Source organism: Salvelinus fontinalis, chromosome 38 (assembly GCF_029448725.1).
Source record: "Salvelinus fontinalis isolate EN_2023a chromosome 38, ASM2944872v1, whole genome shotgun sequence".
NCBI lineage: Eukaryota > Metazoa > Chordata > Actinopteri > Salmoniformes > Salmonidae > Salvelinus > Salvelinus fontinalis.
The window spans coordinates 13,478,077-13,504,208 of record NC_074702.1 but is presented as its reverse complement, the minus strand read 5'-3'; the positions used below and the strand labels follow the sequence as shown (position 1 = coordinate 13,504,208).

General features: G+C 42.7%; 2 protein-coding genes across 4 annotated transcripts in view; both read right to left on the bottom strand.

Annotated features, from left to right (window-relative positions):
• Positions 1-688: 688 nt before the first annotated feature.
• Positions 689-21,496, bottom strand: LOC129837984 (glyceraldehyde-3-phosphate dehydrogenase-like). 2 transcript variants are annotated; one of them, XM_055904590.1, is made up of 11 exons: positions 21,394-21,496; positions 6,659-6,718; positions 4,395-4,491; positions 4,095-4,201; positions 3,200-3,290; positions 2,805-2,923; positions 2,297-2,378; positions 1,981-2,132; positions 1,555-1,717; positions 1,260-1,357; positions 689-1,114 (listed from the first exon to the last, which is right to left on the bottom strand). In XM_055904590.1, the coding sequence occupies exons 1-11, from the start codon at positions 21,471-21,473 to the stop codon at positions 1,045-1,047; spliced, it is 1,119 nt and encodes a 372-aa protein (XP_055760565.1). In that variant the 5' UTR covers positions 21,474-21,496; the 3' UTR covers positions 689-1,044. The 2 variants fall into 2 exon arrangements, with proteins under 2 accessions (XP_055760565.1, XP_055760566.1); XM_055904591.1 differs by having other exon boundaries at positions 21,374-21,402.
• A 1,523-nt stretch (positions 21,497-23,019) lies between these two features.
• LOC129837229 (potassium-transporting ATPase alpha chain 1) overlaps positions 23,020-26,132 on the bottom strand; it is a 34,553-nt gene continuing 31,440 nt past the window's right edge. For both annotated transcript variants that reach the window (XM_055903224.1, XM_055903223.1), the window contains 4 exons: positions 24,535-24,668; positions 24,240-24,341; positions 24,041-24,132; positions 23,020-23,877 (listed from right to left, as the gene is read on the bottom strand). In XM_055903224.1, the coding sequence (XP_055759199.1) occupies positions 23,849-23,877; positions 24,041-24,132; positions 24,240-24,341; positions 24,535-24,668 (357 nt within the window). In that variant the 3' untranslated portion in view covers positions 23,020-23,848. The remainder of the gene's footprint in view (positions 23,878-24,040; positions 24,133-24,239; positions 24,342-24,534; positions 24,669-26,132) is intronic.

Sequence of the window (26,132 nt, the reverse complement as noted above, 5' to 3'; positions counted from 1 at the left end):
AATAATGGGTGTTGTGGTTTTTCATGTGAACAGTGTTGAATGCAGAAAATATACCACCTGTCATTTGGTTTACCTTATTGTGCTACAATATTTGCCACTAGATGTCTCCTGCGATTCCCGTTAGGGCAGGATAAAATAAATTTCAATAGTGGACTTCCAGATAGATTTCAGAATGCATATGTCCTTGATGGAGAGTTGACACTTGACTGAGAAACTGTCAGTCCCATAGCCTTACACCCATTAAATTGTGGCAGAAGACCTGTCTGAGAAGTCATCCAGTGCAATGTGCACAACCAGATTGGCAAATTCAATATCAATCATGTTTGACTCCTGGTCCTAGGTACCAACATGGTATGCAGACTTTTGTTCCAGCATAGTATTAAAACTGTGGCCTGGCTAAAGCATCAGCTATTAAAACTGAAGTTTAGGGAATAGCATTTGTTTCAAAATAATTTTCACAAAAACTAATTTTCAAATAATGCAAATGTAGATCAAATTAAGTCTAATCCTGTCATTCATGTACAAACACATTATCATACAATTGTCACTTTATAATGCATCATCTTCATGTTCTGCATCCTGTTGATTATCTTGAATGCAGATGATGACTTATTTGTCATTGTGTGAAAACATGTTCTTATAACACTGGCAAACAGGAAACATGAACAACAACAAGGCAAGACAGAGATATTTGTAAAGATTTTCCAGAAGTATTATTTTTTTAGTTACAATAGCTTGTCTTTCTCACTTGACTCTTAAAGATTTCTAGTTTAACACCAATATTACATGGTAACAGCCAGTATGGAAACATCTACGGCAATGCTCTGGGAAGACACAGAAACTCATACTGTCAAGTCAAAACAGTCTCAAAGTGGGACTTTTTTGTAAAGGAAAAAACAAATACTCGTACACACAGCCTACTACAGACTAATTTGTGTTGTAGAGAGTGGTGGAGGGCTGGGGGTGCTAGGGTTGTGACACTGGAGGGTGTGAGTGCATGTAAAAGAGGAGGGTGGTCCCATCCCAGCTTCTGGAGCCGGAAAGTTACTCCTTAGAATGCATGTACAGCAACAGGTCAGCGACGCGGTGGCTGTAGCCGAACTCGTTGTCATACCTGGAGAAACAGACAGAGATGGTGTCATAGTTTAGTTGAGGGCTGAGAATAACCAAAAAGGGGTCCAGCGTTAGCAGGGGAGGAACTATAGAATTAGAATGAAGAATGATTGAATATTTACTCTAATTCTAAGGGAGGAACTTACCAGGAAATGAGTTTGACAAAGTTGTCGTTGAGGGAGATACCGGCGCCAGCATCAAAGATGGAGGAGTGGGTGTCTCCAATGAAGTCCGAAGACACAACCTGGTGGGACAGGAAATATGAAAAGTGAGAAACACACCAACAGAACAGCTGCAGTATACAGAGATCTATGTAATCTAGGAGCCCTGCTTTTAAACTACAACTTATAATTGCATATCATTTCCAGTGAAATTGAGCTCTATTGCCACCTCTGCTCATCTTTCATGTTGACATACATATATATTTTGTAATTAACTTACAGAGTCCTCAGTGTATCCCAGGTATCCCTTCATGGGTCCTTCAGCGGCCTTCTTGACAGCCGCCTTGATCTCAGCGTAGCTGCCGGGCCGGGACAGGCGGCAGGTTAGGTCCACCACTGACACGTCAGCCACGGGCACACGGAAGGCCATGCCAGTCAGCTTGCTGACAGAGAGAGAGAGAAGGCTCACATCAGCACTTATATAAGCAGTATTTTTCGTCAAGCACACATCTGCATTCAGCAGCTTTGATAAGTAGCAGGCACAATCACATAAATGTATGCACACACACCCACCACAGGAGGCTGCTGAGGGGAGGATGGCTCATAATAATGGCTGGAATGGAGTCAATGAAATGTTATTGTTTGATGTCATTCCATTCATTCCAACCAGCCTCCTGTGACACACACACACACTCAAACTACTGACCCGTTGAGCTCAGGGATGACCTTGCCCACAGCCTTGGCAGCTCCGGTGGAGGCAGGGATGATGTTCTGGTGGGCACCACGGCCATCGCGCCATGCCTTGGCAGAGGGGCCGTCCACCGTCTTCTGGGTGGCGGTGTAGGCGTGGACTGTGGTCTGAGAGGACAGGAGATAGAGAAAAAGGGAAAGATGAGCATGGGTTCCATAGCGTCAGCGGATGTGTCAATATGGATCACAGGACAAAAAGACATTCCGATGCTCCCTGCATACTGGTCATGAAGATGCATGGACAGACAGTCTAATGGAAGAAAAACACTGACCATGAGGGCCTCCTCGATGCCGAAGTTGTCGTGGATGACCTTAGCCAGGGGGGCCAGGCAGTTAGTGGTGCAGGATGCATTGCTGTGGATGACCAGAGAGAATTACAATAGGTCACCAATTCAGATGAATCAATTATGCTAGCGTTATTAAAGGTCGACTATTACATTTACATTTTTACATTTTAGTCATTTAGCAGACGCTCTTATCCAGAGCGACTTACAGTAGAGTGCATACATTTTTTAATTACATTTACATACTGAGACAAGGATATCCCTACCGGCCAAACCCTCCCTAACCCGGACGACACTATGCCAATTGTGCGTCGCCCCACGGACCTCCCGGTTGCGGCCGGCTGCAACAGAGCCTGGGCGTGAACCCAGAGACTCTGGTGGCGCAGCTAGCACTGCGATGCAGTGCCCTAGACCACTGCCCCACCCGGGAGGACCATTCTTGTGAAGAGTTCGCCCTTTGATCATGCATGTATTGGTCAGGAATAAAGGGACTCACCTGACGATGGTCATGCTGGAGGGGTCATACTTGTCCTCGTTGACTCCCATGACGAACATGGGGGCGTCGGGGGAGGGGGCAGACACAACCACCCGCTTGGCACCACCCTGGATGTGGGACTGTGAAAACAGAAAAGAAAACACATTGAGAAAGTCTCAAATCTTGCATGCACATCTAATACATCATATTGAATGTTTGTGTCTGGATCTGACTGGTCCTAATACACTTGAGAACTGTTGATATAGTCTTTCGAGTTTCATAGCTTTATTTTGACAAAGTACATTAGGGTTACTTATTTGGCTGTTGCAAGGCCTTGGTGAGCGCTATAGTTATCAGTGCTTGACGGGGACACACGAGTGTCAGTGTCTTCTGTCTGTCCGGGTACTGCTACTTACAGAGGCCTTGTCAATGCTGAGGAAGACTCCGGTGGATTCAACGACGTAGTCGGCACCGGCGTTACCCCATGGGATCTCATGGGGCTTCATACTAATGGGGAGAGAGAGATGTTAAGGAAAGCCTTTGACTATGTACAGACTCAGTGAGCATAGCCTTGCTATTGAGAGGCTGCCGTAGGCAGACCTGGATCTCAAGAGAAGACAAGCTATGTGCACACTGCCCACAAAATAATGAGGTGGAAACTGAGATGCACTTCCTAACCTCCTACCAAATGTATGACCACAGATACACATATTTCCCTCAGATTGCACAGACCCACATAGAATTCGAAAACAAATTCAATTTTGATAAACTCCCATATCTATTGGGTAATATACTACAGTGTGCCATCACAGGAGCAAGATTTGTGACCTGTTGCCACAAGAAAAGGGCAACCAGTGAAGAACAAACACCATTGTAAATACAACCATATTTATTTTTAGTTATTTTCCCTTTTGTACTTTCACTATTTGAACATCGTTACAGCACTGTACATAGACACATTTTAAATGTCTATTTCGTTGGAACTTTTGGGAGTAACATTCAAAATGGGTGAATATTTCCTTTAAGCCTCAGTGTTATCGCTGTGACCTGGGCCTTGCAGACAGGTGGCGCCAGCCCTCAAAGGCTGATAGCAACACTGAGGAGATAATGGCCAGAGGGGTTACAGACCACTGAGGTAATACTCTATGAGCCAGGGAGAAAGGGGCACACACACGCTCAATCCCAAATCAACCTAGCCCCATAGAATGGAACTTTACTCAGACGTACAGAAACGCTGTTCCAGTGGCCCTCACACACACACACACATACAGGCAAGCACGCCCGAGCACACGTGATGATGCCATCACTCACCACTGGAATACGGAGATGGAGTGGTCGTCCACAATCAGCTTCCCGTCCTCCATGCTCACCTCACCTTTGTAACGGCCGTGGGTGGAGTCATACTTGAACATGTAAACCTGTGGAGAAAGAAAATGTCAGAGAACATCAAGGTTATCAGTTCATTACACATGATGGGGTAATTGGTGCGTTTTTACAATAAATACTACCACATAAGCACACAGGTAGCTTGATCTGGCCTCTGATTAATATGGCAGGGTGCCATGTTATATGAAGGCTGTTGGTTGAGGGACTGAAAGAGACTCAGCTCACCATGTACTGCAGGTCGATGAAGGGATCGTTGATGGCAACAACTTTGATTCCCTTCTGCAGGCAGGCCCTGAGGACCAGGCGGCCAATACGGCCAAATCTGGACAGAGAGAGGGAAGAGCTGGATTCAGTACACAGACAAAGGGCGACATGGTATTGCTCCCCTAAAAACGTTCTAAAATTCCCTTGTCCGGGCCTCTGTGTATTGGGACTGCTGTGAAAAATTCCAGATGATGCTAAATTTAAATGTTTTGAGTTAGGATTTACACATCATGTGGTGAGTGAAGAAATGTGTGTGTACTTAGTTGTGTGACTCTGTTGTACGTGCGTTGGCGTGCTTTCCTTGTGGTGCTGGTTTACAGTGTAATCCTCATTATCTGTTCACAGTGCTGTCCTCCTCTTCCCATCTAACACTACTGACTCCCCTCAACACCACACCTTCTGGCGCCGGTTGCACAAGTTGGTCGTAACTCTACGTCCAAGGTAAAACATGCTCTACGCCGGACCTGAAAAATGATACCTGTTACACCGCCCTTCTATGAGCTATGCCTGCGGAGATTCTACACCTAGTAGGGAGCAGGCGTTAAATTGGGAATCTTCTTTCATGACATGCTCTGAAAATCTATATTTTCAGAAGGATGCGAGTCTCGTGTTCATATTTCACAACCTCTGCGGGCTTTTTGAGTTTCCTATGAGTGAGTCAATAATACACTTGACTTATGCTACAGACCATGCTGAATGTGTCTGATCAGATATTAGCAAACGAATAGCTGATCTGCAACCTCCACTTATTTGCCCAACCAGAGATCAAATAACCAAATACTGTATACAACAGAGATTCTGTGAAACAAAATCACATTGATTGATCAGACAAGTCAAAGGCTTTTCATGGGGATATAGCCTTGGCTACTACGCCAGTGAAGAGCAAAAATAACCCCCCTGTTATACTAGGCCAGTGTAGGCTACATAACATGCTAGCAAAATGTTCTGATAACACTATTAGATGAGCAAACTAGACTAAAGATTATCATCATGAACACTCACCTCAACTGGGTAACATTTTCCCAGCCTAATTGTCACCAAATATCCAAATGGAGATACAGTGAAAACAAAAATCTGACATTCATTAATTATCAAGACAAGTCCCCATGCTTGTCTCAAAGCAGTGAGATGGCGCTGTCCCAATCATAACGGTGATGAAATTATAGTTGACCACACACATCGTTACTTTAAAGTATTTAAATTAATTTATTCCAATATTTTCGTAATTAGTGATATTCATTCCCACAGTAATTATTGATTGACCCATCCAGATGTGGTTTAGAAAACATGCATTCATAGCGATGGGCTTTGCGAAGTGATGGGACGTGCCTCGCAAAGTTCAGAACTGTCACGATGTCACGTTCCTGACCTTATTTCCTTTGTTCAGTCTTTGTTTAGTCGGTCAGGACGTGAGCTGGGTGGGCATTCTATGTTATGTTTTTCTATGTTGGGTTTATTGTTTGGCCTAATATGGTTCTCAATCAGAGGCAGGTGTTTGTCATTGTCTCTGATTGGGAACCATATTAAGGTTGCCTGTTTTCACTGTTTGTTTGTGGGTGATTGTTGCCGTGTCTGTGTTTGTTCGCCACACGGTACTGTTTTCGTTCATTTGTTCACGTCGTTTATTGTTTTGTATTTTGTCAGTGTTTTGTTTGTTGGATCATCATTAAAATTCTTCATCATGAACATTTACCACGCTGCGCCTTGGTCCTCCTCTCTTCCACCTAACAACGAGCGTGACACACGATGATGGTAACAGCCTAGCAACCATCAGTATGAAGCATCAAATTTCATGAACGGCCATTGCTTACGCCGGACTTAGCTACGACTAAATTCTGATCCCAAAGTTGGACGTAGCTACGCCCGAACTAGCATTTAAGGCCAACTTCTTTAACACCCAACTGGTGCAACTGGCCCGATGACAACCACAAGCTCTGTGGGGGCTGACAGATACCCATAGGAAAACGACCAATGTCTGTTCAGTGTTCATTGTTTGCTGCTCCCAAATGTGACTTACACCATAGAGCTTTCAGTGTGTTTTGCAATTGCTTTGCACCTTTATATTGCTTCATAGCCTGTTATTATTACATAACTAGTCTTAACTGGGGCTGGATATCTTCTGTTGGTGCACATGAGTCATTTCCCATTTTTTGAATGGCAGTGTTTAACACCTTTTCTGATAAATATGCAACAATTTGTATATTAGAGGTGAATGTAATACCCACCCGTTGATTCCAACACAGAGGTCTGACATAGTTGCTGTTGATTGGGTTGTAGTGGTGAACCTGAAACAAGAAGACATTAGAAAACATTAGGAAGCGTATTGCAACAAAAGTGTCTCTCCCTGTAGAAACAGCAGTCTTGCAAATGTACAGCTTTCACAAAGAGGGTAGGCCTGACTAACAATGAAGTTTTCCACGCCGTCTATTCTCACAGAGCACAGTGCCTAGAATCTGCAATCAATCTTTTTTTCTATAACAGCAGAGAAAGTAGTGCAAAAGTTTAATTTGTCCAGTTATATAACTGCAGTTAGCTAAGTCAAACACTTGTTCTGCTATGTAGTGCAGGCCTAGGTGGCCTCGTGCTGGGAGGTGTAGGCTAGATTTGTGTCCCTAACTTGGCTATGGAAGGCTCCATTGTCTCCAGGCCTGTTTAACATGCCAGACAGAGAGCAGAGACTTGAGGAACTGAAGCAACAGGCCCAGACTTCCTATTCAGAGGACTTCCTTTCTGTAGACTCCAGGGGAAACCAGCCCAGTATGAAACAAACACTGGGTTCTGGGCTCCTCCCTTGTAACCTGTCTGAATCCACAGGGGATATAAATCAGTAGCTCTCCTCTCCTCCGCAATGTTAGCTCTCACTGTATTACCAGCCTGAAGGCCTGTGGTGCCAGGCCAGTCTCATTACTTTCCAGAGGCTGCGGTGTGTAAGGAATGATAAAACACAGCCTTCCACTTTAACCTTCTGGTTTAATAGGAGACTAGGCTATTTGTCTACTTTGACTTCTCCAATGGTCCATATTGGAGGATTGGACACAGACATGCCTTTCTGTTCTCAGCTCAACTTGCCTGGAAACGTATAAATATGAGCCTTGGGTAGTGCCTAGTTTTCAGTGACAATCTGTATTGTGATCATATGCACATTACTTTATGGGCAATCTGCTGCATGTGTGGTATTTCTGACAGAGTGAGTGGCTGTGCAGGAGCATGTTGAGGTTTCTAAAGACACTGAGATAGGCTATTGGTTATGTAAGAGAGACAGACATGTCTACTAAACAAAAAAGAGGGAGGGTTGGAACATAGTCAAGCATGTAACCTCATCAGCCCTATAAGGACTGGAGAGGGAGAGGAGTCAAACAGAGATATTTTTGTGGAGGAAGGGACCATTAGCCAGAGACACAGGAAGCAGATTTGTGTGTGAACAAGATAGATATGAGACACTTCCTGTAACAACAAAGCAAGTTATTACAGCTGAGACAAATAAGGCGTTATAGTTTAACTCTGTCTTTACATACTGTTTGAGCAAGCCAAAGATAAATGTTCAACCAAATTATTTAGCCTAGCAAAACAAGTGTTGGTTAGCAATGCTGAAGGTAATATGAGGTCGGGAGAGGTTTGAACACATTTTTGAGGCAATACTTGCAAAATACAGTTGGCAAATAACATCAATGTCAGGTACGTGATGGAGGATGGACCGCATAACAGTAAGTTACTACCTTTGGCTAACACAAAGTGATGCAACAATCAGGAAATTCCTGCTTCTTCATTTTGCATCGATGAAAACGTTTGTTGGAAATTGATGTGGCAAACTCTTGTGAATATCAATGTAGAAACAATGCTGTTTAAACAAGTAATAGCCCTGGGCTATAGATCTTTCAATGCATCATATTTACCATAATCTGCTTTGCTCTACATATGACATTTAAACCAATAAAGCAAATGACAGACTCATTATTAATCAATTTCAACTGAAAAATAAACTGTTTTCGTTTCAACAAAGGAGACTATTGATTTGTCCTATTCTGCCATGATGACAGATAGGGATTTTGGCTGCACATGGAGGTCCAATTAGGTCCAATCTAACAGGACTAAAATAACATTTAGGTATATAAAAACAATCCATGACCATGTCCAGTTCAAAGGAAAGGTAAATGTGGTTTGTTTCTTCTCTCAAGTTAGGATAAATCATTAGGCCATAACCTAGCCTCGCTGTAACCTTTTATTTTTATTTGATTTATTTCACCTTTATTTAACCAAGTAGGCCAGTTGAGAACAAGTTCTCATTTACAACTGCGACCTGGCCAAGATAAAGCAAAGCAGTTCGACACAAACAATAACACAGAGTTACACATGGATAAACAAACGTACAGTCAATGACACAATAGAAAAATCTATGTACAGTGTGTGCAAATGTAGAAGAGTAGGGAGGTAAGGCAATAAATAGGCCATAATGGTGAAATAATTACAATTTACCATTAACACTGGAGTGATAGATGAGCAGAAGATGAATGTGTAAGTAGAGATACTGGGGTGCAAAGGAGCAAAAAAAAACAAACAATATGGGGATGAGGTAGTTGGTGGGCTATTTACAGATGAGCTGTGTACAGGTGCAATGATCGGTGAGCTGCTCTGACAGCTGATGCTTAAAGTTAGTGAGGGAGATATAAGAGTCCAGCTTCAGTGATTTTTGCAATTCGTTCCAGTCATTGGCAGCAGAGAACTGGAAGAAAAGGCGGCCAAAGGAGGAGTTGGCTTTGGGGATGACCAGTGAAATATACCTGCTGGAGCGCGTGCTACGGGTGGGTGCTGCTATGGTGACCAGTGAGCTGAGATAAGGTGGGGCTTTACCCAGCAGAGACTTGTAGATAACCTGGATTCAGTGGGTTTGGCGATGAATATGAAGCGAGGGGCAGCCGACGAGAGCATGCAGGTCGTAGTGGTGGGCAGTATATGGGGCTTTGGTGACAAAACGGATGGCACTGTGAAAGACTACTTCCAATTTGCTGAGTAGAGTGTTGGAGGCTATTTTGTAAATGACGTTGCCGAAGTCAAGGATCAGTAGCATAGTCAGTTTTACGAGGGTATGTTTGGCAGCATGAGTGAAGGAGGTTTTGTTGTGAAATAGGAAGCTGATTCTAGATTTAATTTTGGATTGGAGATGTTTGATGTGAGTCTGGAAGGAGAGTTTACAGTCTAAACAGACACCTAGGTATTTGTAGTTGTCCACATATTCTAACTCAGAATCTTCCAGAGTAGTGATGCTAGACGGGCGGGCGGGTGCAGGCAGCAATCGGTTGAAGAGCATGCATTTAGTTTTACTTGCATTTAAGAGCAGTTGGAGACCACGGAAGGAGAGTTGTATGGCATTGAAGCTCGTCTGGAGGTTTGTTAACACAGTGTTCAAAGAAGAACCCTGGACAGATAGGCTATATTAGAGTCATGGCTAGAAGGGATCCAGCTTTTGTTAACATCAAAAGTAGATTTATTTTACAACTCTAATCCTTTCCCTAACCGTAACCTAATTCTCCTAACCTGCTGCGCAAGCTTTCCTAATCAGTTACGAATAGTGAAATCTGATGTTCATTTGACAAAATCTGGATCCCTTCTAGCCATGACCCTATATGAAGGGAGTCCCAGTTATCCTCCATTAGCTTTTCCACTCTGAGTGGAGGGTCACCGAAATGGAAGCACAGAAACAATCCATACACGGGACAGAACTAGTACTGAACTCTCCGAGCATTAGGCTAGACTAGTACGGACAAAGCCCTTGGGGCTAAAACACCTCAAACCAATCGAAGCAACACTTTGGTCAATCAACTCAAAATAGCTATAAATAGGCTTAGGTTTTTCCAACGGATTGTCCGGTTGTCTAATGTCTAGCACCCGTTTCAAACTGTCTGGGGGTAGGCTATAACGTGAGGGTTATGAAAAAGCAACATATGAACAAGGCAGTAAACCCACTGTTCCTAGGCCATCATTGAAAATAAGAATTTGTTCTTAACTGACTTGTCTAGTTAAATAAAGGTAAAATGAAAAAATAAAAAATATCCTCAATAGATGATTTATTTACCTGGTTAACTAAGTGTAGTAAGCTATGCAACATTACATAGGCTACATATTTAATTGGACTAGTGTCATAAGGTCAAGTACCTTACTGAATATGCGTAGAATCTGTAGTATCCTCCTATGAGCAATAAGTAAAAAAAAACTCCTTAGGACTCCTCTCCACAGCTTGCAGGCCTCTATGTAAGACTGCTGTGCAGCAGCAAGGTAGGATTTAGCACCGTCTTTGAAAGGACACACAGGATTGCCCTTGCATCTGGTTGGTGTAACATTAGACAACTTGATAATCTGTGCCTGTGTGCCTGTATGCCTGTGTGTGTGGCTCCCACTGCACCGCAATTTTCCCAGGTGGCTTATTCTAATCTGCCTGTTCCTCCAGCCTGTGGTCTTTTTAAAGAGCCCCAGAATGCACTGCGTATGCTGCCAGGATTGACTGGCCAATAATGAGCCGACTGGGCCAAGCTCACAGTGAATCCTCCTCACATAATGCAGTCACACTGACTACAAATGAATGGCATCTGTGCCTCAACTCCATTCACTGCACCAGTGGGGAATTAAAAGTACTTGTCTGGAGCTTGAAATTTTCAGTAACATTGAAAGTTTGGATTAGTACATTAAAAAGATGTCATCAAGTTTGACTGTCAGGCCATATTCAATTCTCCTTGCCACACAGGCATCATAAATTGACCCAGCCATTAGTGATACAGGCAAGCAGGCTGAGAGGCAGTCAGAGAAGGCTCCATGTTAGTATCGGGTTCTCACATTCCTCCCTCCTTTATATTCAGTTCACACCTTCCCTCTCTCCCCCTTCAGCTGCAGTATGGTCCAATCCACTGCACTAGTTCTATCACCTTCATTTTGTTTCTTGTCAAGGCTGCTGTGGTCTACAAAAGAAAATGTCAGTGGGTTCTGTTATTGTGTCTGTGTGTACTATTGTCTGAAGTACTACCACCCCTCTTTTGGTCTCAAGAGTACGCAAGTGGGCTGACAAATATAATCCTTTGTCGAGGGGACCAATCAATACTGAACTTGTGTCCTGGATGCCTCAAGATGTCAAACGACCTTCAATTAAGAGCTGAACTGTGGAGGAATTCAACAGGCGCAGGCTGGTGGAAACATGGTGGTGACTCTTAGCACAGACAAATGGCCACTGTGTTTATACAGGCCTATAAGATCCACCTCTGCTTCTGACTCAACCTCAATCAATCATCTGCCTGTTCTACTGAAAACTGACACACAACGTCAGGTGAAAATTAACATCTCCATACCAACACCCCATGATCAAGTTCCAAACACTGAAAAGAGTAGGCCCATGTTTTTCTGATTGTGTCATTCAAGCAAAAGATTGAGCATGAGCCATGGTATTTTTTAGGGCTGGCACAATTACTGTATAACGTTGAACCGATGGTTATTGATGAAGACGGTCATTGTCAGGACCCGGTGCGAGAAACAGTCACTAATAATCGTCAGAACCCAGAAGATGAGGCAGACACAGCAGTACTAGAGATGGTGGTTTAATAAGAGAACAAAATCTTCAGGCAAAGAAACTAAATCCACAATGTCCAAAAATAAAGCCAAGAGGCACAAAATGGAAATCCTCCAAAATACAAAAGAAACTCCACAAAGTGGTAAAAAACAGCAGGGAAAAACAAACCTCAAAAGACTACTCAAATAATACACAAGAACTAAACCAGAGAACCTCTGGAAAATCCAACAAGAGAAATATCTGTATAAACCAAGGCTTGGGCTGGGTGCTAACTTACAAACACTGAGCAAGGAACTGAGGAACACACAGGGTTTAAATACTAACAAGGGAATGACCTACAGGTGCAAACAATAATTAGAGCAAGAAAAACAAAAGGTACAAAAAAGGTGCAATGGGGACATCTAGTGACCAAAACCCGAACAGTCTTGGCCAAAACCTGACAGGTCATGAAAATAAAATAACCTCCATAAGAATAAAAAATATATACAGTACCAGTCAAAAGTTAGACACCTACTCATTCAAGGGTTTTTCATATTTTCTACATTGTAGAATAGTGAAGACATCAAAACTATGAAAAAAACAAATGGAATGATGTAGTAACCAAAAAAGTATTAAACAAACAAAAATGACAGCTTTTCGATGTACCCATTCCATGGCACATGGTTTATGAATTGATACGCAAAACAACACCGGATTCAAAACTTCGAATTTTTCAATTTAAATTATTGTACAAAATTCTTGCAACTAATAGAATGTTATATATATATATGGGGGATACAATCTTCCCAGCTCTGTAGATTCTGCTGTGAGGAGGCAGAGTCATTAGACCATTTATTTTGGTATTGTCCGCATGTAGCTCGTTTTTGGTCACAGGTCCAGGAATGGTTGAAGAATTGCAACATTTGCGTAGAACTAACGCTACAGATAGCAATACTGGGGGATTTGAAAAGCCATAGTCAATCAATCAATAATATAATAATTATTTTAGCAAAAATGTTTATTTTTAATTTACAATCCGTGGAAGCTATGAGAATAGGAAGATTCAAATCTTTTGTGAAGCATCACAGCACAGTTGAAAAATATATGGCAAATAAAAATCCGAAATGGATGATGTTGGAAGATAGATGGGAAAGGTTGAGTGGAGCTGAAGGGTGGGACTAATAACAAGATAAACAATGTAGGGCATACGGGATCTGTGAAATGTGTATAGGTGCGGAGCTATTGTGAAATAGCACAGTTACAAGTGGAAATCAAACTGGATGGACAACAGAAATAGAGGAAGAACTAAGAACAAACAAGAGAGAACTATTATAAAGTAGACTGTGTCTGTAAAATGTGTATAAGATGTATAAATTGAAGGTAAAAACAGAAATGTTTATCAGTTTACTCCACTTGGGGGATCGGTGGTAGAGGTTGCGGGGAATAATAATAAAGGTATACTCTTTAAAAAAAGTATGTATGTCTATGTAGGTATGTGTATGTATATATGTGTATATGTATGCATATGTGAATGGATATATATATTTACCCCAAAAAATATGGGGGATTGGAAATGATGCAGACAATTACATTGGAAGCAACATTCTTTCCGCAATATTAAGCTGACCCCCCCCCCCCCCCCAAAAAAAGACAGCTCTGCATACTCTTGGCATTCTCTCAACCACCTTCATGAGGTAGTCACCTGGAATGCTTTTTCAACAGTCTTGAAGGAGTTCCCACATATGCTGAGCACTTGTTGGCTGCTTTTCCGTCACTCTGCAGTCCAACTCATCCCAAACCATCTCAATTGGGTTGAGGTCGGGTGATTGTGGAGACCAGATCATCTGATGCAGCACTCCATCACCCTCCTTGGTCAAATAGTCCTTACACAGCCTGGAGGTGTGTTGGATCATTGTCCTGTTGAAAAACAAATGATACTCCCGCTAAGGCAAACCAGAAGGGATGGCGTATCACTGAAGAATGCTGTGGTAGCCATGCTGGTTAATTGTCTCTTGAATTCTAAATAAATCACTGTGGCACCAGCAAAGCACCCCCACGCTTCACGGCGGGAACCACACATGCAGAGATCATCCGTTCACCTACTCTCTGTCTCACAAAGACATGGGTGTTTGGAACCAAAAATTTCAATTTTGGACTCATCAGACCAAAAAACAGATTTCCACTGGTCTAATGTCCATTGCTCTTGTTTCTTGGCCCAAGCAAGTCTCCTCCTATTGATGTCTTTTAGTAGTGGTTTCTTTGCAGCAATTCGACCATGAAGGCCTGATTCACGCAGTCTCCTCTGAACAGTTGATGTTGAGATGTGTCTGTTACTTGAACTCCGTGAAGAATTTATTTGGTCTGCAATCTAAGGTGCAGTTAACTCTAATGAACTTACCTTCTGCAGCAGAGGTAACTCTGGGTCTTCCATTCCATTGGCGGTCCACATGAGACAGTTTCATGTCTTAAAGTAATGGACTGTCATTACTGGACTGTCATCTGCTTATTTGAGCAGTTTTGTCATAATATGGACTTGGTCTTTTACCAAATAGGGCCATCTTCTGTATACCACCTCTACCTTGTCGCTACACAACTAATTGGCTCAAACTCATTAAGAAATAAAGAAATTCCACAAATTAACTTTTTAGGACTTAGGAAAATTTCAATTGGCTCAGAACAGGGCATTACAGCTGGCCCTTGGATGTACACAGAGAGCTAATATTAATAATATGCATGTCAATCTCTCCTGGCTGAAAGTGGAGGAGAGATTGACTTCATCACTACTTTTATTTATGAGGTATTGATATGTTGAATGCACTGAGCTGTCTGTTTAAACTACTGGCACACAGCTCGGACACCCATGCATACCACATGAGACATGCCACCAGAGGTCTCTTCACAGTCCCCAAGTCCAGAACAGACTATGAGAGGAACACAGTACTACATAGAACCATGACTACATGGTACTCTATTCCACACCAAGTAACTGACGCAAGCAGTACAATTAGATTTTTAAAAAACAGATAAAACACCTTTTGGAACAGCGGGGACTGTGAAGCAACACAAACACATGCATACACACACACACGATAACATACACATGGATTTAGTACTGTAGATGTGTGGTAGTGATGGAGTAGGGGCCTGAGGGCACACAGTGTATTGTAAAATCTGTAAATATATTGTAATATTTTTAAAACTGTATAAAATGCCTTAATTTTGCTGGACCACAGGAAGAATAGCTGCTGCTTTGGCAGCAGCTAATGGGGGATCCATAATAAATACAAATACAAACAAGGCACACATGTTAATTGAAATGCATTCCAGGTGACTACCTCATGAAGATGGTTGAGAGAATGCCAAGTGTGCAAAGCTGTCAAGGCAAAGGGTGGCTACTTTGAAGAATCTCAAATGTAAAATATATTTGGATTTGTTCAACACATTGTTGGTTACTACATGATTCCATATGTGTTATTGTATAGTGTTGATGTCTTCACTGTTATTCAACAATGTAGAAAATAGTAAAAATAAAGAAAACCCTTGAATGAGTAGGTGTGTCTAAACCTTTGACTGGTACTGTATATACATTTAAATGTTTTGGTGTGTGGAAAGAACAGCTGACTGAAAACAGGAGAGCTGGGCATTCATGCGGTTGACTCTGTTTCTGCTGTAACATGGACTCTACAACTTAATTCAACTTTGTTGCTCCTTTCTGAAACAAGCAAGATGCTGTAGCTAACTAATCTTTGGTTGCCTAGGTGATTCCCCCCTCCCATCAGCAGAACATACCAGTCAGGAGACGAGGATAAAATGTGAGTCTTATATCTATTCTGGTGACAGCGGTCATTTGGTTGACCAATAACCGGCATCCAAAATTCCATGACCTGACCGTCATATCCCAAGGTGTACAGTGACCCCTCGCCACTTCGCGGTTCACTTATCGCGGATTCGCTATTTCGCGGATTTTCATAATGCATTTTTTTTTTTTTTTTTGGTGCATTGTGCTCTGCATTCTGATTCGCTAAAAACTCACTCCTGCTTCTTGTATCAAAACATGCTACGAATTGTGCTATCATTTTGTCGTCTCGTGCAGTTATGTGTGCGTACATAAAACAGCTTGGCAAATTTACATTAAGTTGGCCAAATTATCTTGTAATTTCGAACATCTCCTAAACCCATAATGTCGACGAAACGGCCTGGACCGACAAAAGCACCTGCGGATGGGCCCAAACGGCGGAAGATGCTACCTATCTCAGATAAAGTTCAACTTCTGGACATGCTAAGGGAAGGTAAAAGCTATGCAGCCGTTGCTCGCCATTACGGAATCAATGAATCTTCCGTTCGTTACATAAAGAAGGAGGAAAAAAACATAAGGACGACAGCAGCAGTCAATTTTAATACGAATGCAAAAAGGGTTGTAACTGTCCGCAACAAGACCATGGTACGGATGGAGACGGCATTAGCTCTGTGGATTAATGACTGCAGGAAAAAAAACATAACCCTGGATACAAACGTTATCTGCACAAAAGCGAGAATGCTGTATGAAAACTTTGCTGTCAGTGACGGGGAAGAGGGAGAGGATGCCGGGCCCTCAGCAAGTGCTGCTGACACAGTGGGAGAGGATGCCAGGCCCCCAGCAAGTGCTGCTGACAAAGTGCCAAGCGCATTTAATGCAAGCAAGGGCTGGTTTGAAAAGTTTAAGAAACGCTTTGGACTTAAAAATGTTTGTCTGCACGGTGAGATGGCGTCTGCGGATACCGCTGAGGCAGAAGCCTTCGTGAACAATAAATTCAAGGCGATCATTGAGGAGGGGGGATATAAGCCCGAACAAGTTTTTAACATGGATGAGACTGCCTTATTTTGGAAACGAATGCCCTCCCGCACCTTCATCATGCAGGAAGAAGCCAAAGCCCCAGGATTTAAAGTTCACAAAGACCGTTTGACCCTGGCTATGTGCGGAAATGCCGCAGGTTTCATGATTAAACCGGGGCTGATTTACAGGTCTAAAAATCCCAGGGCGCTGAAAAACAAAAATAAGGATGATTTGCCTGTTTACTGGATGTACAATGCAAAGGCTTGGATGACAAAAGCGCTCAATCTGGATTGGTTCAAAAACTGTTTCATCCCGGAGGTCAAGTGTTATTTGAGAGGAAAGGGACTGAACTTTAAAGTGCTTCTGCTCCTTGACAACGCCGGAGGTCACGGTAATGATTTGGCATATGATGGTGTGCAAATCGAATTTCTGCCGCCAAACACTACATCCCTGATTCAGCCCATGGACCAAGGAGTCATCCGTGCTTTCAAGGCTCTCTATAAGCGCAACACCCTGCAACATCTTGTTGACGCTATGGACTCGGATCAAGATTTCTCACTGAAGGACTACTGGCGTGGATACACCATCGCATCGTGTCTCCAAAACATTCAGAGGGCCATTCAGGAAATGAAAACGGAAACTCTGAAGGCCTGCTGGAAAAAACTATGGCCAGAGGCAGTGCAAAACGCAACCGGAGGCTCGCTTGACGAGGTCCACCACTCTGCCGTAGAAACAGCTGTGAATCTGGCTAAACAGATTGGAGGAGACGGCTTTAATGACATGAGTCCGGATGACATAAACGCCCTGATTGATGGAGACGCACAGCCGCTGACCGATGCAGAGCTGGCAGAAATGACAAAGCCACAAAGCGACGATGAAAGAGAAGAGGGAGAAGAGGACACGAGAGATGAGGAGGAAGGACTAACGCTTGGTCGCTTAGCAACCATGGTGCGAATGGCCACTGAACTTAAGCGAGTAGCTGAGGAATGGGACCCTTTGATGAGCCGTTCATTACAGTTCTCCAACGTAATCGATGGTGGCATGTCGGTGTACAAGGATCTTTTTGCAAAGAAGAAAAAAGAGCGACAACAGCTGCCTATCACTATGTTCTTCTCCCGAACAAACACACCTGCACCGCGGGCTTCAGAAGAAGAGAACACTGCAGAGCGCAGTCAGGATGCAGCGGCCCAGTCTGAAGAGCAGTGAAACGGCCTACACGTGAGTCACTGTATTTGTATACATGTAATAGTTGCTAATTGTAAAAAAAAAAAAAAGTTTTCTATTTCGCGGATTTCACTTATCGCGGGTCATTTTCGGAACGTAACCCCCGCGATAAACGAGGGATTACTGGTATTGACCATCATGCCAATAATATTTCATAGCAAAGTATTCAAAATGCCTGGGGGAACAAATCTCAATAATGAGTACTTTGTTTCAAACATCCACCATGGTAGTTGTCTGTTACAAGTCTGTCTAGCCAATCAGTCAAGTGCTGTGGGGCTACTCCTCTGTTGGGGTGTAGCCGTCCACCCCTCCACTCACCCAGACAGGCAATGGTACACAGCTACAGCACCAACCCAATTACTGGGGAGAAACAGGGTGCCTGTAGTATGTGGGTCATTCACCCCAGGGGCATACAGATACCCACTCAGGCAGAAAATGTCCCAGACAATGGGACAAAAATAAAGTGGGTGCAGTGTGGGAGCGTCTTAATATGGAAGCGTTTATGAACGAGTTGGCCTTTTACTACGGTATTCACAAAAATGCTGGCAATCAAGAAACAAAGCGAAAACCTGTGTGTGGCTGTGTTGCGGGATGAGGCAGATAGAGACCATTCCTGTTAGCAGAGCCTGGGAGCCATTTTGAGGAAGTGCTGTGTCATACCACCACGTCCATTTAGTGTGCTGCACACAGGAAGAATGACACACAACCAGGCAAATATGATGCAAGAGGCAGGCTGAGTAATTGTAGGTAAAAATATATAGATATTTATAATGTAATAACAACAAATATACTATCAACCAGTGTTGTCACTTGCATAGAGAGAGAGAGAGAGAGAGAGAGCACTGTAACCTCTGTTGACCTCTACAAGCTGTCTTAACCTCAGCAGAGAGAGAGAATGAAAACGTGCTGCCTCACACACCCTCACTGGCATTTTCTACATTCCCAGGCATGTCTTGTGTTGATTGTAGCTCAGTAGTTTTCCACTGTTGAGACCTGAGCCATGAGGGGCAGGCCCTGATACTAGAGACTGAAGACACAGCTCAGTACTGACCATTCAACCTGCTCACTGACTGCCACGCCTCTTTGGAAAATAAACTACATTAAGTCTCACACGAACCTACATCTAGAATATTATTTTCAGTAAATCAATGTATCAAACCTTTTGTGTATTTATGAAACATCAAACATGATTACCTAAAAGAAATCCACTTATGGTCAAAAGCATGTTTTTCAAGATCATTCTGATTTGTTTGGAAATAATCAGATCTTATTGCCTGCAGCTAAACTATAGTATGTGGGCTAATCTCAAATACATAAAATGAACCTCTGTATAGCCTACTGGTTCTCATTTGAGAATGTTATCAGTCTAATATGGTTGGACAGCTGTCATCAGAGAGCACCATGATATCCAGTCCTCCTCTACAAGCCTCAGGACCAGCCAGCCTCAGCACCTTGCCTCTTTACTGTCACATGACTGCCCTCACTGCAGACAGCCAGTCAACTCACGCCACTAAATATCACATCATCAAGGCCTAGTAATAGACTAACGTAGTCAGCTTTGTCTGGACAAAACCAGACACTAACAATACAGGTATAAAGAACACACTGATAGGATTCTTCACACACATGTACTGTAAATAATGGTGGGGGAAATATCTTCATGGTAACCTCAAGGTGATGGTAAGTGCATACCAAAAAAAGGAAAGTGCATTGAGCAGGTCAGAGAGAGGGAGTAGAGAGTTTAAGGGAACCACCTCTTTTTACCCAGGAAGAGACTGGCCGTGTTCGACATTGCAGGCGACTTTAAAGGAAAGTCGAGACTGGCTGATTGACTGACTGATTTACAAATAATATTGAATAGTTATATATGATGCAAGTTAGTCTCAATTTTCCCATGATACATCACAATTTTGATTCACTCGAACACGGCCATTGAGTCAGCTGCAGGCACGTTCAAGCAGGAAAATAGGACTAGGCCTTATTCAGTCACACGACCTAACCAGTACATCATCAGCTTGTTTACATTAGGCCTATGCAATCAATGTCATTAGCAGTTATTCTTCCAGAATGATAATTGACAGTGTGCATAAATATCAGCAGCAACTAGATTAATGAGAAGTTTACTGATGATGATGTGCATTACATATTTTTACTTTAAAATCACTTCATTTTGAAATATATAATTATTTCAACAATTCTAACATGCCATTTTTCTGTCCTTTTAGATGAGGAATAATTTTATATCCAGAAAATGATAATAAGTGTTTTATGAGCGAGGCAACTAAAGCAGCAGGGAATCAGTCACTCTTTATGGCATCTCCTGGAAAATAGGCCGGGTCTGTAAAATGACCTTACAGTATGATACGACCTTCACCATCGCAGTGATGAAAAAGGCCCATAGTCTGGAGAAGGCTGCCTCTCCATCCTCCATAGTGACACCGAGCCGAAACCTGTTGTTCCTGTGTTTGCAAACGGTTGACATCTTGATTAAAGTATGTATATTTTAGCAACTAATACAATTTGCAACAATTCGGAAAGAGTAACCTAATCGGTAGGCACATTGATGCGACACACCGCACCATTGCTTCCACCTTCAGAGAGAGAAAGAACATCACTGGAACAATACAATTAATCTTCAATTATCATTAATCTCATCCCCAAAATTAAAACTTTCAACGTGAATGTATCAATTACAATTCAACATCCACTTCATTAAAAAAAAGCGGTCTTGGCTTAATTTTGCTACATTTTTTTGTTAAGATTTTCATAATTTCGACCGTAACGTTCTAGAATGCTATGACGCAATCAAAAGAATTCATCATGAGTATGTGGTGAGGCACGTAGCTAGCTCGAGCAACATTTCTGGGATTTCCTGTACAGTCATCTATGCCAGAACTCTTGATTTACACCGTCCATTTGATACAACTATTTAGGTTCATGAAGACATAATCTAGACGTTGCATGAAGCCACAATATTCGTTGTCAACAGTCTTCCGCAAAATGCATCATCTTTCAAACTACAGTGTCACGTAACCTCGGCACATTTTGCCTTCTAATGAATGAATAATGCATTATCTTGTTGTTCTCACTAAATGCTCAACTCGTTTCTTAATAAACAAGATTTGTACGTGCTATGCATTAGTTAGCAAACTACACGTCATATTTTCAGAAATTGTTGTACAGAAACGCGAAATATTACACAAGGCCATGGGCGCATCTTTTCCACGCCTCCATCATTTATTTCCTGGCTTTGTAATGTTAAAGAGAAAGGAGAGGCTCAAAAGTATCTACTGCTACACCATTACAACGGCATTCAAAAAACACAAAGCCACATATTAAGCAATAAGTATTACAATTATTGTTGTATAATAACACCTTTTGTCGTTCATGCCTACCTTGAGGGGAGATGCTGCAATGTCTGTGCAAACTGAGAGTACAGATTTCCGAATTTATAGCAGACACGTGACACGAGCATTGGTCTAATCGCCCTGTAAACATGACGTCACATTATCTTTTGCTGGGGCACGGCTGCTATGGAAACCATAGAGAAACTAGGGATGTTGCCAAACCATGGGTGGATAATGGTATCCTCCCATGGTTTGGCGACATCCCCAGTTTCTGCAGATTTTTCTGCAGATTTTTTTAAGATGTAACTTTTATTTAACTAGGCAAGTCAATTATGAACAAATTCTTATTTACAATGACAGCCTACACCGGACAAACATGGCGCCAATTGTGCGTCGCCCTACGGGACTCCCAATCACGACCAGTTGTGATATAGCCTGGAATCGAACCATGGTGTCTGTAGTGCCTTAGACCACTGCGCCACTCGGGAGCCTGATGATGCATCAATATGCAAGAGTATTTAGAAATATAATCAAAATATGCTACGAATGTTTGTTTTTTTATGGACAGAAATTTAAATTAGTATTTTTTATTATTTTCACACACGGAACCATAACCATAATAACGGATCATTAATGTCAAAGTCGTTAGTTTGCATAATTTGATGGAAAAATCTGAGTACCGCTCTAAAATTCCACATGCTGCAGCACGTGACTATCTGGGCTAGTGTTCTGCAGAGCATCCGGCTGCTGGGCTACGTGAGATATGATGCGTGCCTATGTGGAAACCCCATGGATGAAAACCGTCTGAGACCACATTTTGATGAATCATCATCCCTCCATTGTAGTTACACACGATCTCAATGTAATAGCGAATTTAACTAATCTAATTTCCCAGTGTAAAATAATATCTCTGGGGAAAAAACATTTAAAATATATAATTATTTTATGGTAACTGGGATACCTATTCAGTTGCACAATTGAATGCGTTCAACTGAAATGTATCTTCCGCATTAAACCCTACCCGAGTGTGTTCTGCCTCACTCGTCATCGGCGCACGGGGAACAGATATTGTTGGGGGTTAACTGCTTTGCTCAAGGGCAGAACGGCAGATCTTTCCACCTTGCCGGCTCGGGGATTCGAACCTGCGACTTTTTGGTTACTGGCCTAAAGCTCTTAACCGCTATGGTAGTATGCTACCTAAACGTTGAGTTTTTAAATCGACTAGATTACTCTCTAATCTGACTGAACAGTGTGTATATTAAATGTTACATCACATATGGTGAGTTGCGTAAAAATATATGTATAGGAATAATAATGTGAAGCTGTCAAACCATAGTCGTGTCAAACGTTGAACACGTTGTAGCCTACTTTTCTCAATGGCGCCATCGTGCGTTGAAATGACCTAAAAGGAAAGGAAGTACATCAATGACATCATATCCCTCAATATTGGTAAGCTTTTTTTCACTGTGGAGGTGTCAAAGCCATATTACCATCTGTGTGGACAGATGTAGGACAGGATAAGATTAGATCAACCAGAGGTAAACTGAGCTACACAATGTACAAAACCCCTGAGTGTCTGGCTTTTAATAAAAGTGATTCATTAATTTGAATTGAAATTAGAATGGTGAAGAAACATTTCAGGTATCTCTCTAGAATATGAAGTCATACAATACATTATATTTGACACACTTTATTCATACAAATACAGAAATACAAAGCATATAGGCTACTGTACCTCCAACATTATCACCAAGAAAGAACCCTTGACGGCAAATATGTGTGATGTTATACATAAAAAGGCAATGGAATTCAGAAGCAAAAGGCAATCACACACAGACATATACATACTGGATTTACAAAAGGAAAGGATTCTAAATTATAATTGATATGACAAACTCACATCAAGCATTCTTATTTTTTTTGTATTAGAACATGGAGGTGTGTCTTTAAAAACATATCAGATAAGAATTTATGGTTATTATTTCAATGTATAATATTTGGTTCCATATCAGAAATGGTTTAGGATATTCAGAGCTACACTTGTATAGAGTTTGGCAAACCTTGTTTGATATTTAAATTGTAATAGACACCATGGCACCAATGTTTGTAATGGAATGTTTGGGGCCAAGATGGAGGACAGTTTGCTAGCCAGACTCAGTTTGTATAACAATAAACGTCAACAGGTTGACGTTTATTGTCATGAATCTTGTCCTAGAGGCAGAACTGAGAGATTTCCTCATAGACCTGCTGCAAAGTCAAATTGGACTTATTGTAAAAATTCATGAAAACAAAAATGAATTTAAGTTTAGGGTTAGCCATTAGCTAGGGTTAGCAGTGTGGTTAAGGTTAGGGTTAGGATTAAAATCTGATTTTATGACTTTGTGGCTGGGCCAACTAGTGACCACTGCAGAGCAGAGCTGCCTCCAGAACAAGATTCATGACGGAAAACGCTAACCTGCATCTTTCTACCTATGGCTTTGGTCTAGATATCTGCCCTCTTCTCTCAATAATACAGCTCCTGGTCCCACCAACCTGTGAGAGGGGAATGGAAATAATCAGAATTAGGGCGGACTACTGCAAGGAATGGATAGATAGATGCATGATAAATAGATGGATGGATGGGTAGGTGAATGGATGGATAGATGCATGGATGGATGAATGGATGGATAAGACAGAAGCAAGCAAGGCTACTTACTTCCTGGATGTCTTCTGACCCCCAGCTTCCTTATCTCGTCATAGACAAAGATTAGAATTCCGTACGGGATTGGAACGAACCACCATTGGCCCCTGTAAGGGGGAGTTACATGCATGAACAAACCAACATGAAAGCCATTAAAACAATGACAGAGAAGATGAATCGATAACCATTCAAGTCAAACAGAGTGTAACAGTACCTAATGGGCATGAAGTTGAAAATGTTGGGCATCCCTGGGCAGTAGCACAGCAGGTTACCCAGTAACAGCTGGAAGACGATTGCACTCACTAGCACCTTGTTCCTGCACACAAACAGAAAACATGGAGGATGGTCAAACAATGTTTTATTAGTCCCATCAAGATTGATACATCCTAAGTTATTTTGTTGGAAGCCTTCTCTGCCACTATCCTTTCATGAAAGATGCATAACATGGAGTATATGATTGTATGTAGGGAGTAAGAGACATTTGTTCCATGCAGTCAACATCCACTGACCTAAAGAAGCCCTGCTGGAAGATGGACAGACGGCGGGTTTTCCTGATCAACACGTCAGCGATCTGGCAGATCTCGATACTGATGAAGAAGACAGTGTAGCAGGTGTACTGCTGATACAGACGCTGGGCGTATGTCTGCAGAACAGAGAAGAGGAGATTTTCAATAGACATTTCCAAGAGTTACAGGTAAGTGAGGGCGCTGTAAAGCTACACGCACTCGTCCAGTACTGGCCATAAGACACACACACACAAATCCCCTGCTGGCCATATCTATCCTACAGTAAGCCACACACACTCAACCCCTCCTGGCCATATCTATCCTACAGTAAGCCACACACACTCACGCACTCCTGGCCATATCTATCCTACAGTAAGCCACACACACTCAACCCCTCCTGGCCATATCTATCCTACAGTAAGCCACACACACTCACGCACTCCTGGCCATATCTATCCTACAGTAAGCCACACACTCAACCCCTCCTGGCCATATATATCCTACAGTAAGACACACACACTCAACCCCTCCTGACCATATCTATCCTACAGTAAGCCACACACACTCAACCCCTCCTGGCCATATCTCTCCTACAGTAAGCCACACACACTCAACCCCTCCTGGCCATATCTATCCTACAGTAAGCCACACACAATCACCCACTCCTGGCCATATCTATCCTACAGTAAGCCACATACACTCAACCCCTCCTGGCCATATCTATCCTACAGTAAGCCACGCACACTCACCCACTCCTGGCCATATCTATCCTACTGTAAGCCACACACACTCACCCACTCCTGGCCATATCTATCCTACAGTAAGCCACACACACTCAACCCCTCCTGGCCATATCTATCCTACAGTAAGCCACGCACACTCACCACTCCTGGCCATATCTATCCTACAGTAAGCCACACACACTCAACCCCTCCTGGCCATATCTATCCTACAGTAAGCCACACACACTCACCACTCCTGGCCATATCTATCCTACAGTAAGCCACACACACTCAACCACTCCTGGCCATATCTATCCTACAGTAAGCCACACACACTCAACCCCTCCTGGCCATATCTATCCTACAGTAAGCCACACACACTCTCCCACTCCTGGCCATATCTATCCTACAGTAAGCCACACACACTCACCCACTCCTGGCCATATCTATCCTACAGTAAGCCACACACACTCAACCCCTCCTGGCCATATCTATCCTACAGTAAGCCACACACACTCTCCCACTCCTGGCCATATCTATAATACAGTAAGCCACAAACACTCAACCCCTCCTGGCCATAACTATCCTACAGTAAGCCACACACACTCAACCCCTCCTGGCCATATCTATCCTACAGTAAGCCACGCACACTCACCCACTCCTGGCCATATCTATCCTACAGTAAGCCATACACACTCAACCCTCCTGGCCATATCTATCCTACAGTAAGCCCCACACACTCTCCCACTCCTGGCTATATCTATCCTACAGTAAGCCACACACACTCACCCACTCCTGGCCATATCTATCCTACAGTAAGCCACACACACTCAACCCCTCCTGGCCATATCTATCCTACAGTAAGCCATGCACACTCAC